Genomic DNA, 15,765 nt, shown 5'->3' with positions numbered 1-15,765 from the left:
TGAGGATTCAGATGTACCTTTTCACAGGTGACATGCTGATACAAACCAGTTCTCGAGGGGTTGCATCAAGGCATAAATCAGCGGTAATTTCAACCCTGCGAGATCATAGCACTATCATGAACAGAAAGAAAATCAATCTGACACCAGCTCAAATAATAGCGGTTCTGGGAGTCACAGTATATAGTACAAGTCCACTGGGAGGGTCTGCTTGTCAGAACAATGGCACTTGAAGACACTGAATACTTTGACAGACATCAAAGCAAGAAGAAAAGGAACAGAAAGATCACTTCTCAGGTTGCTATTCGTGTGACTGACACCATCATGCCTGAGTCGTACTTCAAATGAAGGTGAGGCAGATGTTGGTCCTGTGGTCAGGCGGTAGTCAGGTCTTGCAAAAAGTACTTCAAATGCCTGAAAAGCTTTTCAAGTTTTAACTTAGTGGGTGATGTCAGAACTGCATAATAATTGATGGTATTTCTTCCCAGAGTTAGAAAAGCAAAAGTTAAGAAAGCTGTCTAGGAAAAGACTGAAAAGTTCACTTTCAGTGGTGCAGTAAATAATGGTGGCTTCATAAAAGTTCTTATCTCTGCTGTGTGTCTGAGGAGTAGACAATACTAAAGAGGTGCTGATAATATTTAAGATAATGTGTCCCATTAGCAATCCTCAAACGGAGTTGAGGAGCTGGTGTCAGCATTTTGTTTCAGAGATTTTTATGAGGTGGGTTTTTTGATTTTGAAAGTGGAAATGAAAATTACTATGATCTACCACAACAACTCATTGCTTCCAAGATGGGGGGGGCAGAGGAACCTACCAGGAAAATTGTGACTTTGTTCACTGTGATGTCAACCAATGAAATCTTTTGTCTCATCAAATGTGGTGATATTTACACTTCTTCATAGGCTTTGATAGTCCAGAAATCCTCTGGTGAATGCCTAGCTTGTGCAAAAAGGACTTTTTTATTCTAATAAGGGAAAATGATCATGTTGACAAAATTGTTAGCTGAATATTTTCAACATCATTGCCAAGGCAGCTTAGTATCAGTGACAATCTAATACTTGAACTGTGCTTTAGATGTTCCACAGTATCGATGTGTTGCAAATTATTCTCATGTGCTAAGCTTACTGTGATGCAAAATTTAAATTAGTGGCTCGAAAAATTAATAGTATCTACACAGAGCATGTTATTTTCAATTTTTGTAATCTCTGAGCAGCTAAACCTGATTTAAAAAATTACTTTTTTGCTAATTAAGCCTTACTGTGTCTTCTTAATTAAGCACACAGTTGGAAGAGAGACATAGCAATGATTATCTCAATTTGATGGCTATACAATTTGCATTATCAAAAAATAACCAAAGCATGATTCAATTGTCTTGTCACATATAAATGAATATACTACTTGCTCCATGCCAACATATTTTAAAACAGTGAACCTTCCTAAACTTATTCCTAGATGAAATTAAGATTCCATTTTTCCTACTTGCATATGCACAAGTATGTGTACACCTCACTATTGTATTATATTGTTAGATAATAGCACTTATGTAGCTATATGTATAAAAACATTGTGATATTATTTGCCTCTTTATTTCAGAAGAGCACCGAGATTCAACTGTATTTTCATAGAACTCAGTTACTAAGCGGGGTATTTTAGGTCTTTACAATGCAAAAGTACGCTCTTGCCAACAGAACACTAATAATAAGGGTGGAGAACAATCTGAGCTTCCATTGAGAAGCATTTTAACACTTCGTCTGGATGTATTTAGTATAAAGGAGTGCCTAGGGTATATTGGAAATATCCTGCACAGTGAGAGGAGGCTTAGTTGTCTCAGGGATTCTTGAATGTGAGGGGGAACATTCCTTTTCTTCAATTCTATTGTCTTTTACAGTGTCTTTTACTAAGAAAATGCAGCTTTGACTATACATCCTTGGAGTAAAAAGCTGCTTCTGAGAGATCCATATTGGAATATTAATCTTGTAGTTTCAACCTTCACTGTCATATAGGCCAAACTTCCTTTACCTCTTTCCCTGTATTGTCCCTGCCATACAGTCAGGAATTAAGCTGCAAAGGCATTAGGTGACTTGCCCATGTTATGGACCAAATCTGTAGATGTCAAGCACTTGGCCAGTTTTACTTGAGCCCAGACTACTTCATGTTCTTCATGGTTCCTAGTTGCAGTACTTCACAATGTTTCCATTTTTGAGAGGAAAAGCTGTTCACACCAGGAGTTATTCTGTAATATAATCAGGAGTTGTATTTCCTAAAGAACAGCCCTTAAGGGAGACTTAGTGTTCTGAAGATACTCTGAACCTGTCCACAATGTGTCACTCCAAATTGTGGATGTCCCTTGTCCCACAGCAGTAGAGCTTGATCTTTTGTGCTTGAATCTTTCTAACATCAAATGGTAAGTTTCCAAAAAAAAAAAAAAATTAGGGACTTGTGTGATTTTTACAGTCAGTGACAATTCTCCAAGTAAAGTGAAGGGCACATGTTGGCCAAGAATTCTGTATCACAGTTGAGTAGCTGACATAACGTATGTTTTTCAGATCACTTTCAGTCTTGCCATATGCCACAAAATCCTGCAACAACCTGACTTTCTTTACAATTTTCCTCTGCAGTGTTTTGTCTCTGAAACTTTGGATAAAATGGGCACCACTTTGAATTACTTTGTTAACTAGAAACTAAATTAGACTTTGACTAATTTTAAATGAAGATCATTAAATGTGAAAATGAACCTTATTCCACTTGCATCTATCACCATGACATATAAATGTATGAGCCAGTGTAATCCATCCGTAAGTTAAAAGAGCACATCCTCTAGGGAGTGTGTTAAGCCCATAACGTGTCCCTGAAAACTCTGTTTTGCATTTTTTGCATTTACATGTCTGATTTAGAAAGATATGTAAAAAAACCATGTTCTAAGATTGTCATCTTTTATATGAGCATCTCTTCTTCTTAAGAGGCCCACCTGTCTCAACATTTCAGTCTCACTCATTCCCAGAGAAATACTGTTTACCTAGTGATCCATACATCCTTATGTCATCTTCAAACACCATCTGATTTGTTAATATTTCATGATCCACAGAAAATGTTCGTGTGAATTTTGTTTATTTGTTTGGCTTTTAAAATTGTATTTCTTCAGTCCATCTCCTAGGGATTGTGTTCTGTTACTCTTTCTTGATTTTTAGTGTGAGATTTTTCCTCCCAGTAGAAAGCATTATCTACTTCTATCCTCCAGACTTAAGCAGACTTTCCATATTTCTTCATAGGGCTTTCTAATTCCATGCATCACATAAAAACATAATTTGGTCCTGCTATACTGCTGCTCAACTCTGTGTATAACTGTTCTGTAAAAACAGAACTTTAAGGGACTTCCTTTGTTTATAATCTCTAGACAAATATTTGAGGGATATATTTTCTGAAGGTATGTACAAGGTCAGAATATTTTTACTTCTTTTTCTTGGTATTGCATTTCTTAAAGGTTTAAATCAAGAGTGTTTGTTCTGGCTTGCCTTTCATATTTTACAGTTTTGTATTTCAGAAAGACCTGCAGAATAAAGGTGCTGTTCTTTTTGCCTTCAGCAGTCCACAGCTGATATACCTGCTTAGTAGTTCATTTTCAGAAGCTAGTGGTCTGAAAAGGCAATAAACAAATGGTAGCTTTCAGATAAGGGTATGTGTTGAAAGAGAAGAAATATAGGAGAGAACAAGGACAGTTCCTTGGTTATATTTTAGCATTATAACTGCAATTACATTTTAATTCTAAATGGTCTGGAATATCTGAGTATTAAACATAATGATTAGTTGAGGCCAGCAGAGGTTACAATTCTTCATGTTTTTGCTCTTCTACACTTCTGGAAGACCCTGTTCAGCTACATGATACTCATTAGCAGCCGTAACCTGACCTCTCTAAATAATTCTGGACTTACTGGTAACCAACTGGGTATACCACAGGTGATTTGATGGGGCTGATGGTGGGTAATCAGGATGGAAATTTGTTCATTAAATGGGCACCCTATCAGAGCAGCCTATTAAGAATTTATAAAAAGCACTATTAAAGTAATGAGATCTCTGTGGCATCACTGGGTTTGAGTGCAGAGCCTCTATGCTGTATAAATGCATACAGTGGGTTTTGTTATGAAATACCTGTGGATGAGCACGTGCACTGCAAACAGCCCCATCCCAGTTATCCCCATGTTCCTGTGCTCCTGAGCAAGTGGACTTCTGATCTGAGCAGAACACGAGAGTTATGTGGCTGATGGGAGAGAATCTTGGTGCAAGTGAAATGTGAAAATAGTTTCTAATAACATGTACAACGTGCATTTAGAAAGTTGCATAAATCATACATTAAAATCCATATAGAGACCTATATTAGCTCCATTACTTCAGGCAGTATTTTCTCAACCAATAGAGCTTTTTGACTTTTTTGCATTTACAAAAGTGTTTCACTGGGAATTTAAATGATCAGTTGTGTATTCTTCGACAAAATCAACTGTAAGCTGCATACAATATCTGTTTTATAGTATGGTTCAGAATTACTTGCTATTCAGTGCCTAAATACATATTTCATATATTTATATGTTTATAGTTACCTATAATATTTTTATTACATATTTTGTGAAACCTTTCAATGACAGAACGGTGATGGAAAGAGCAAGAAAGTGCTAGTTGTGAGGAGGAGAGCATTAAGACACTTACAGAAAGGTCACTTACAGGAACTGTAAGCTTTTATGAGACTTTATCATTTTGCTGACAAGGTCAACTTGATATTGATCGTCCAGGTGTTTTGTTTAGTTACTTGAAAGACAGTTATTTGAAGAAACCTATGTAAACATCAAGGCAGTATTCTTTATACTCCTGCCCTATTTCAGAATTTTGACTTGCTTATTGTGTTGTATTTCTCCAAACAAAATATGAAATAAGGTGAAAGTATTTGATTGCCAGCGTTTAAATTCAGATTATCATAATGTAGCATCATTTGTTACATTAAACTGATTCTGTTACTGTAGAAAAGCTTGAGGATTTGATCTGGGTTTTTTATTAACCATGTGTTTCTGATGCATAAAAGCATTTTTTCGATGAAAAATTTCATGAGGTATTTTTCCAGTTCTTGCAAATGATTTCATGTCAGGCCAGGTAGCTCTGTGGGTTTATGAGACACTCATGCCCTAAGCAAAGACAAAAGAAGCACAAACTTAGTCCCTGTGTGAAAGGAAGCCGAAGTTTACTGTGATGTTTGGCACTCCAGTGCTATACCTCTTACCCTTACATGAACCCTTAGCACTGCTGAGTTTTAGATGGCTTTGGTAAAATTGGGATGGGGTGGGGAGGGACGAGTTGGCCAGGGGAGCTGAAGATTTTCCTCCTTCAGGTGATGAACGAGTAGGTGACTTGGGATGTGTCTGCATTACATCTGTGTGCACATCCTTCCATTATAAAGGATATAAAACTTCATACTGAGTCTTTCTGGTTGTGTGACTGGAGATGACTCCAGGCTGGTGCTGGAGTGACTTGGTGCTCAGCATTACCCTGGGAAAGGTTGAGCTGTGGCTTCTCACACAAAGGCCTTTGCCTCCCTGCAGCTGGAAATGTGGGCACGTATGGCAGTGGCAGAAGTAGCCAACCCCAGGCAGGGGCAATGTGGTGTTAAACTGTGATATTCAGAAGTTGGTCATATTTTTTAATCATTCTTGCCCTTACATAAAAAGGAATAATAAAATTACAGCTTTTAAGGGGATATTTCATGGAGCTCTTACATTGATTTAGCATTGAAAAAATGCACATACTTTACATGAGAAGGTAGCACATATGAAAGTACTGCAGTGAAAGAGAAGACACGAAATATGTAATTAATTTAATATTAATTGCTTACATTAAATGATTTGGTCTGTTCGCTGCCTTGGTTAACATCATTAAATATATTCCTGTTACAGAAAGTTCTGACAAAGTAAAGACTTTGGTTATTAAACCTTGTTTTAAAAGAATAAAAATAAATCTTCCTTAAGTAGTTGCTTTGCTGCAGCTTAAGTTTTACAGGTCTCTGTGCATCCTAGTAATTTTTTTTAATACCTGTTTAAAAAATAAAAAAAAAATCACTTGAAACCTCCCACAAAGCAGATGCACAGCATCTTTTAGGAGGAACTTGTGTGTTTTGGTTTTGTGGGGGTTTTGTTTATTTAATTTTTTCCAATAATGAGCTAAATTTGTCAGATTCATTGTTTTGTGCTTTCAAAGGCAGGATGCACCGTGTGTGTCCGAGGCTGCTTGCACTTGCTGCCTTCGTGGCAAAATTTATTTCTTCTCTACCTCATCTTCTTAATAGAGACCTTTAATTTCTCCTTGTTTTCCTCTGGCTTCTGTAGCTTCATCTCCATTTATTCTGTCAGAAAGGACATATTGGAAGGCTTTTTCCTGTCAGTAACCGTTTCTATGGAGTTGTCAGTTCATCTTTTAAGCCAGCTTTGTTCTTGCAATTCAGAGCACCTTTGTGTTCTTCTGTCACAAGTAAAGCAACTCACCAACGTAAGTACTGGACTTAGGCAATAATAGGCAATGTTGGCAAATGACAGTAATTTATTTAGGCAGAGAGCTTTGGAGAAGCAAATATTACTTAGTATAACTTGTCTGCAGAAGCATCTTAACACCAACTTGATACAGTGTGATCAATCCAGAACCCAAATCCCTGTGTTCAGTGCTGCAGCCCATGACACCCTTGTCAGCTGGCCTTGGTCTCTGGCACCTTCTTGGTTCTTCTTTCTTGTTTTCTCTCTCTATTGAAGAGTTTTTTTATTGACTTATGTGCTTTCAAGCCCACTTTGCTAAGTAGGGGATATGAACTGCATTTTTCAGGGTTTTTTTAAAATGCTGTTGCTCTTTATCCAAGTGCTGTTTGCTTCTGAAGAGCTGTTCCATCTCAGGTTTAAGGGATGGATGTAACTCTCTGAGTTTTAGTGTTCCAAGCAAATACATGCCTTTAACCTCTTTCTCCAGATAACCTCCCAAAACATGGGGAAAGCACTCTATGGTGTTACTCCTACTGTAGTGATCTGTCTCCCTTCCTCCCTGCAAGGGTACTGGGGGCCTGGATTTTGGTTTTCCATTACTATGTCAGAAGTTTATTCCCTTTCCATGTCACATGCAGTGTTTTCCCCTCCTCTCAGGATGGTGATCCTTTCAAAAGTATTGGGAGGACCCACAAACAGGAGAGTTTTGCTGTACTGGAACACAGTGACAGCTACCATCACTTGTTCCTCAAACATTCAGACAGTTTCAGAAGTCATCTCTAGAGCCCTCTAAGAACAAGTGCTTTTTACGTTTCTCTTTTGTGTGTTTTCCCTTTTCCTGTGTTGCTTTTGGAGATTCCGATTGTGTGCTCACAGTGGGCAATGTGTGGGGTTAAAAGTCCTTGTTGCAGATGGGAGACAGGCTGATATCAAACTGAGTATTAAACTTAACTTAGCTCGGCTGCTGACCTTAAAATCATTAAGAAGCTGTGAGCAATTGCTTTTTAATTAAGCAAAATCTCTTTGAACTTCTGTGTTTTTTCTTGGCCTTCTAGCAGCAATGTTTACAGGCACCTTTTTTTTTTTTTTTGTTACATTTGCTTTTCTAGGTTAATAATATCTGCTAATCTAAAAGCCAAACAGAGCTCCCTGTTTGCGAGCCATGCTGCTGTAAAAAGTGCACCCTGTTATTTCCCACAGAGTTTGTCTTAAAAATTAGTGATGGAAACAGTTTAGTGAAGGCAAAGATACAGGACAGGTGCACCTGCTGCATGTGCAGCTGCAATGCACTTGATTTTAATGAACATCTTATACAAATACACGTGCAAAACTCAAGCTGCATTTTGGAAGGTTTCGTTGGGGATCTGTAACGCCCCATGTTGGTAGAAGTTTAGGTGGGAGATGCAAAGGGGTTGCACTGCAGGGTACGAGCTTCTTCCTGTTGAAATGTCCACACAATCTAAAAGAAAATGTCCATTTCTTAACCAGCTTATGTTTTTGTAGAGTGACAATGCAGTATGTTTTTATCTTTAACAAGTTTGGTGGTTTTCTGAAGTTTGAAGTCTCTTATTCTTGATTAAATGTAATTTAATTTACAGCAGAATACTTCAAAAGCGTGAACTTTCTGCTTTCTAGGCTTCATATTTTAAAAGTCATAAAATACTATTTCAACTTAAGATGAATATGCATCCCTTTAGAGAAGTAATAACTGTTCCATCTTAGCTTTAATACGAAATATAAGTTGTTGTAGCAAATCTTATACATAAGTCACAATTGTTGGTTGGTCTAATAGGACAGTACTTAAGATTTGGTTTTAATTTTTTTGCTTCAAGTAGGTTTTTTTCTATTTTTAAAACAAACAAAAAAAATGAAATATGACATATTCAGTTTCTTTCCTGAATTATATTGATAGTAATACAATTTAATTGGTTTATATAAACTAAAAATAAAATTTGGCCTTTGTGAGCTAAATTTCTATGTCATGTCTGAAATGGATTATTGTTTTTGGTTTGTTTTTTCCAGGACTGTTTCCTTAAGGCGTTCCTGTTGCTTGTTTTCATGACTTTGAGCCTCTTTAATCAGAGATGGAGCAGATGGACTGCAAACCCTACCAGCCACTGTCAAAAGTTAAACATGAAGTGGATCTAACTTACACAAGTTCTTCAGATGAAAGTGAAGATGGGGGAAAGCAAAGGCAATCTTATGACTCAAGAGAAACTCTGAATGAGTACAGCCAAGAGCTAAGGCTTAATTATAACAGTCATAGCAGAAAAAGAAAAGCCATTGACCAGTCCACACAAGGTAAATAATTTATTTTATCTACTAATTATGATTATTACTTAATGATTATTTTCTATGAAACAATATCATGTTGTCAGCAGATGAGCAAACATTTTGTTCTTAAAGGCTCTTCATCTGTATTTAAGTATACCATGATATAAAAAATTTAGGAAAAAAAAAAATTAAGTAAAATTCCTTGTTTTGGCAGGACGGACTGAGTGGTATTCTGGAAATCATCCCAAGCTAGCTATAGACAAATATATCTTTAGTAGGAACTACTCTTCTTACTAATGGTCACTGAGTATTTATTAACTTTGTCTATGTTGGATGCATTCTGGTATAAAAATCAGTGTTGAGGCTGCAGATTGTACCTGCTTGTGCTTACAAAGCCTGTGAATTCATTTCAATGCAACAATTCTCTTCACATTTCTAATATATCAATAATCAAGTAATTTAAAAACTGAAGATAATGAGTGAATTGTAAGGAAAAACCCAACAGTTATGTTTCTATTTTAGCCTTTTGCATGATCAGGACAAAGGTTTGAGCACTTATGATAGTTGAGCTAAGGCTAGGGAAAGCTACTGTTTGGTTAGAGATGAAAGCTGAAGAATAAGACTAAAGAAATGGAAGGATTGAGGTGAATTTACTGCAGCATTCCCTGATGGACTCGTGTAAACCCACGTGCTGCATGTACAGAGAAGTGGCTTATCTACTGCTCTCAGCTCTGTCACAAATTCAGGCAGGATGGTGGGGCAGGAAGAATATTTTAAGGAATCAGAGTGTGTGTCAGAAGCAATGAGAGTCCTCTCCCCTTAAAGGTAACAGCAGAGGGTTCTGGGGGCAATCACTCCTTGCTCTTCAAGGCAGTGGTTGAATTGCATTACAGTGTGGCCAGTGCTTCTCAGCTAAAAATTTTAGCATTTATTTAAACAAACAGCTCACAAGCAAACAAACAAACCAAACCAAAACCCCCAAAAAAGCCACATCAAAAACCTACATGCACAAAGCAGCCCAGTCCCTCAGTGCTTACTGAGAAAAACCTTCTCCAATTTTCTGAATATAAAAATAATTTTTTTACAAGAAAATAATAAAAAAAAAAGCTTTTTGAAGATGGAAAATTTGTCTCTTCTGTGATGTGTAAATTAATATAAAATTTAGAAGGGCTGTGCTACATAGCTATTACAGCCTTTTTGTATTTTACTGCAAGTTGCTCTCATAATAATTTCATATACTGAAAATACCTATAATTCATGGCTGCCAGATAGCCTCAATCCATCTGTGTATATTCCCTCCAAAGAGTTACAAAACTGCAATTTTTGGAAAGAAAAAGTCACAAACACAGATTTCAACAAAGTACTCTATAGAAAGCTTGACTTAGATATGTTTGGTTTTTGTGACTTTATCTTGAACATGCTGTGAGAGTTTGGTTACCTGAATATATATGGCTGTATTTTTGTACCTGGAGATGGTGTAAATATACTTGTAGATCTACTTAGAGCAACTCCCTCATTGCTTGTCACTGTGACTATGAAAGGAAAACCTCTGCATGGGCCTGGGCCTTGAAGAACAACTCCCTGTTTGCAGCACTTTGTGGTTATTGATATTCATGTCAGCTGTAGCATCACTAGCTTGGGCACATATAAAAGGGTTGCAATCACACTACTGTAGGCACAAGAAACCAGCCTCTGTGTCATGTTGAGTTTATTCTTCCAGAACGTTGCCTCTGAGAGCAATTGCATTCATCATTTTGGCCAAATTAGTGTGCATTTCTGCAAGAAGTTGTCAGGCATGAGCTTAACCCACTTATTCAGGACCAGCCTGTGAGGAATCAGTTATGTGCTTGTGCAGACCAACAGGTATTTTGCACTCACGTTGTAAGACGAAAAAACAAACAGTAAGTATAGAATTGATCTGTTCATTAAACAATGATTTTTAGGTGCTGCTCTTCAGGTCTAGTACTAGTGTCACTCATGGACAGTCTGGTGCAAGGTGAAGTGCCTGTCTGGAGTTACTTAAATCAGAAACTTGCAGTTACCAGACAATTCAAAATTTAACAAATAACACCACAGTTTCAAGCCAAACAAAGTTTTACTGGCCTAACAACTGAGTGTGAGCAGATACAAAACTCTCCTGACAAAGTGTCATTGACTAGTAAAGAGTCAGTGCTAAGTGCATAATGTGTACATATAAAAATGCATTTTCTTAGTCACTGGAGCATACAGAATCCTGCTTGTCTGAAGATATGTAAATCTGCAATGTCTCGTCCTGGCAAGATGATTTTATGAAGTAAATTCCTGGCAGACCCTAAATCATGTAGTTGGGAGATATTGGCAAACATAGTAAATTATTTCTTGGAAGAATTGGTAAACACGTTGCTTTGTACTTGAAAGAGATGGGGTAGAATTGGCAGAAGTTGTCAGAAATGTTGCTCTTGCTGAGAAACTCATTGATGGACTTGGCTGTGCAGGAAAAAAAGTTCTCATAGTTGTACTATACATAGATTGCACCTCAAGCTTATTTGTGTCGTGTTTACATCATTAGAACTGTTTTCTTCTGCAGTTCTCTCTGTTTCCACCAAAGTAAATATGAAAGGACCTGTACTCTGCAAATACTGGCAATACAGAAGAGCTTTCTGGCTTTTAGATTAATTATAGATTTGTAGGAAACACTAGTTTAGAAGCATGAATTCCTGATAGGATAAGCATCTGGGATCGAGTCATTGGCATGATGAAGTTTATTGATTGTTAACAACATGAGCATACGGCAGTAAATTTCTGGTTAGACAAAAGTGTATTTCCTGGCAAGATAAATATATTGAACTGCATTATGGGTAAGGCAAAATGGAGTTATTCCATTGGAGGATCCAACAGCAAATAATTTCTGGTAAATCTGTGTGAGAAAATCATGGTTACTTGTATTCTAGGAAATGACATCTTAGACTGCTTCACGAACAATTTACCTATTCTGCTTTTAGCCCAAGAAATAAGGAAAACCTTTTTCTGGACAAAAGCTCCAGAGAGGTGACAGAAGTAATGTTTTGTAAAAAAAGGTGTATGAAATTATCTTCAAGAGAGCAACAGATCCAGCTAAATGTTCAAAATCTTCCTCAAATGAACTCCATTGGCTCCGTAGAGAGGCCTGGGTCACAGTGTGAGAAAGCTCTTCTGCCTAAGGCCACTTCTGTCTCATCCTCTCTTTTTTGGCTTACTACTGTTGTCATCCAATTCTCATTTCTGCCCTCTGTTACATCCTAGCAATGGTGAGGACACAGAGAAATGTTTTAGTGCTGAACAGCACTTTCTTTCCCTAGGAAGGAAAAGCTACATGAGAGGTGCAGAAATAGGCGGTCTGTTTTGCTATGCATTAAAGTTCAGCAATTTTCAGCTTACCAGGAAGGAAGATTTAAACACATGTAACTCTTAACATCATATGACCAGTCAAAACCAGTTTTACTTATCATCCTCGACATAAATAAAAGGCGTGCTGACAAGCACTGGTAGGAAATTGTCCTGTCAGGAAAATGTCATGGTGGTGTTTTGTCATCTGTGAAGTAGCAAAAGCTTTTTACATAATAACCATATTCTACTCTGGTTCCAGAATTATGTAAATCCACTCAGGGCAGCACATCTGCTTTGTGTCTGTACCAGGGCCATGGAGAGTTGAATTTGGTCTGTATGTAGCATGTACTTTTTGTTTCAAATGCTTTATTTTTAAATTATGTATAAAGGTAAAAAAGCCTTTATTAGTTTCACCCCTGAATATGTTATGTGTAAGACAAGAATAATAATCTAACAAACCACAAATCTGTGGTCTTGTGAGCTCTCCCAGATGAAACTGATGCCAGCAGGGTGAGTGTGATTTTTCATTGCTTTAACAGAGATTTGGAGCGCTTATGTGGGTGAATTTAGGAGTCTGTGCTTATAAATTTCCACAGTTAAGGAAGGGGAAAATTTTACTGGGAGGCACCTCCAAAATCCTGTTCTTAAGAAGGTTTAAGGTCTTAAGACCTCAAGTACGATCAATGGTAACTGTTCTACCCTGATGGAATAGGGTAGAACCATCAAGATATATATAATATATATAATAAAATATAGTTCACTATGGCACTGCCTGCTAGTTACATATTTTGGAGCCATTCATGGGATAAAGGCTATCAAAATAAAATGGGTATTTATTGACATGTGAACAGGACACGGTAAAATGCATTTTTTATGTTTGCAGCTGGAAGGGAGGTCATTAGTTTTGAGAAGAACAAGAAAAAGTCAAAAGAAAAAAGCTCTTAAGACTATGCAGCCTTATAGAAATGTGGTGGTTTGGATTTCTTCAGCTGAGTAGTTATTTACATCTCTCTTGTTCCCTGTGTTTTCTTTATGATGAGATTTGTTGGTTAATGAAGGGATTTTTTTACCCTTTAAGCTGTATAATTTGTTTAGAGCTGTGCCTTGAGCTGTTGTGGAAGGTGATTGTAGCACAGTGGAATGAAGCATTCCTGAGTCCTTTAAGAGAAAGATAGGAACAGGTTGAAACAAAACCAATTATTTTTGTGAATAATTTTTCATGAAATGCTATAATTTAGGAAGAAAATAATTAAAAAAAAAAAAAAAGAAGACTTCTGGTAATGTGCTATTTTAAAATAACAGGGCTGGAATAAAAAGTGGTGATGCATTTTGTGTTACTAGAATCTTTTTTGTCTTTTTTTTCCAAATGCCAGACACTTAAATTTTAGGCTTTTAGTGTTGTTTGCAGCATTATTTTGCTAATTTTAGAAGATCTTCTGAGAACTTGATTTAAGCACGTTTTGTACCCGTTCGGTTTAGAGCAGAGACTTGAAGCGTAATGAAGAAGTGATGTGTGTTTAAGCACACACAGTTTATCCCTTGTACTGTGTCATGAAAGGGACTCAGCTCTCAGTAGAGGGTGATTTAAAGGTCCTTCAGATTTCTGGGCTGTAGACTAGCGGAAGGAAGCGATAGCTAATAAGCTCCATCTCCCGCTGCTGTGTGTTACACCATCTGCTCGGAGTGTTTATGAGCTTCGTGTTGTCCAAAAAAAAAAAAAAAAAAATACATATGAGGCAAAGTAAAAGACTCCACACTCCTAAAGCTTTAGTGTGTTGTCTCCTCCTATATTCCCTTACACAAATAGGGATTCCTGGGGTGCTGTGCTTTGTTTGGCTGTCTGTGTTCTAATCACCTTGATGTTACTGTCTCCCAGAGAAAAACAGTGCCATGAGCAGTTCCCTGTGGCTTCCTGGACTGAAGCCTTCTGCTCTGTGGGGAGTATCTGCAAACTCTAAGGAAAGGAAAAGCAACACTTAGGTTCAGACCCCCTCTGGATATTCTTTCTTGATTTGCCAAGTAATTGGAAATTTCTCTCCCTGGAATAACTGGGGTGAGGAAGCTGTATGTTTGTGCCTTCATTTAAAACCTCACAGGGGGAATACTTTTCCTTCCCTTCATCAAATCAAAATACGTGAAGAAACTGAATGTGCAAAGACTTTTTTTCCCATGAGGCTGAAGTGGGTGCTCACTTCCTAGATTACAAATGTGTTACAAAAGCTTGTAACCTGCTGTCACCATTCCTGTAATGCTGCTTCCAATGCTGTCTTATTTCAGTGAAAAAATGCCTCATATGATCAAAAATAGTTTCATTCTCATAAGTAATTCTTTTGATTTAAAAAGTGAATATCCAAGAGAGGGGGAAAAGTGAGAAAAAAAATACAGAGAGAAGAAATAAACTAGAGAAGGATCACAGTGCATTTCAAATCCCCAGCTAACAAATCTCATCTAAAGAATAAAAAAAAATTCTCCAAATGTTACACAAGCTTAACAATCCATTTGTCAGTGCACAGATATAAGCTATCCTCGTTTCCATCTTCTTCTCTGAACTACCAGTTTTCTGTGGTATTGAATGCCAGAAATCATAGAAATAAAAATCAGAAGGGCAAAGTAACACAGCCAGTGTAACAGAAACCAAGGTGTGTGTTGATGCCCAGTCCCTGGAAGTGTTCAAGGGCAGGTTGGATGGGGCCCTAAGCAATCTGATCTAGTGGGTGACTTCCCTGGCTATGGCAGGGAGATTGGAACAAGATGATCTTTAAGGTCTCTTCCAGCCCAAACCATCCTATGAGTCTATGAGATCTGGCAACCTTTACAGTGACTCGTGCCCAATACTAATGGAATATGTAGAGGAGAGGCTTAAAATTTTGAATTAATGTTTTGGAATTCTATTTGTCAAAACCTGGAATTATATTTGTTAAATGTTCTTGCTATATTAATAGAACCTCTTCCTATAACGCTTAAAAGTGTCCAAGAAGATGTCATAAGTTAAAAGATATCAACAAGTCTGAAGACAGAGTGAGGACGTGGGAGTCACAGAGCTTGGGAACCAGAGCATGGCTCTGCCCCTGCCCTACAAGCTTTTTTAATATACATACTCTTGCTGTGTCTTTCATGTCACTCTTTTTTGAAACAAAGAAGAGCTGTCATTTTCTGGAACTAAAAATCTGGTTTGCTTATCTTCATTTGTAGAGCAGATGCTGAAACAAAATAACATTTCTTCCCAGGGTTTCTCATTTATGTATCTGTCAGAAGGTTTTGTACCTCTCAAAATGAAGAACTGTCAAGAAGTAGCTCAGTGAGTCGATGACATTGCTGCATATCTGGATAAACAGCAGGGTGGGTGTATCCTAACCCATATAGAGCTTGAATTAGTTTTTCTTTTGAGAATGAGACTCAAATACTTCTAACCTAGTATAGGTCTTTATGTGAAATAAATTTTGAACGTCACTTAAAATCGAAGGTTCTCTTTTCAAAGTTTCAGTTTTACTGGAAGCTGTTCAAAATCAGTTTCCTGCTGACTGTCACTCATTAGGAATGCTTTGCAACTGGATGGAGTATCTTTAGCTCAGATGGGAAAAACAGTGTGGAAGAAATAAGGTAATGTTTAACACCAGCAGACCGATTCTTTCACTACCCCCATCCC

General features: G+C 37.4%; 1 protein-coding gene across 4 annotated transcripts in view; it reads left to right on the top strand.

Annotated features, from left to right (window-relative positions):
• TENM1 (teneurin transmembrane protein 1) overlaps positions 1-15,765 on the top strand; it is a 303,243-nt gene that overhangs the window by 65,865 nt on the left and 221,613 nt on the right. For all 4 annotated transcript variants that reach the window (XM_050310928.1, XM_050310926.1, XM_050310927.1 and 1 more), the window contains exon 2: positions 8,523-8,801. In XM_050310928.1, the coding sequence (XP_050166885.1) occupies positions 8,585-8,801 (217 nt within the window). In that variant the 5' untranslated portion in view covers positions 8,523-8,584. The remainder of the gene's footprint in view (positions 1-8,522; positions 8,802-15,765) is intronic.

This window comes from Myiozetetes cayanensis, unplaced genomic scaffold, assembly GCF_022539395.1.
Source record: "Myiozetetes cayanensis isolate MyiCay16 unplaced genomic scaffold, myiCay2020 scf15, whole genome shotgun sequence".
Taxonomy (NCBI): Eukaryota; Metazoa; Chordata; class Aves; order Passeriformes; family Tyrannidae; genus Myiozetetes; species Myiozetetes cayanensis.
This window is presented reverse-complemented; position numbering and strand designations above follow the sequence as displayed.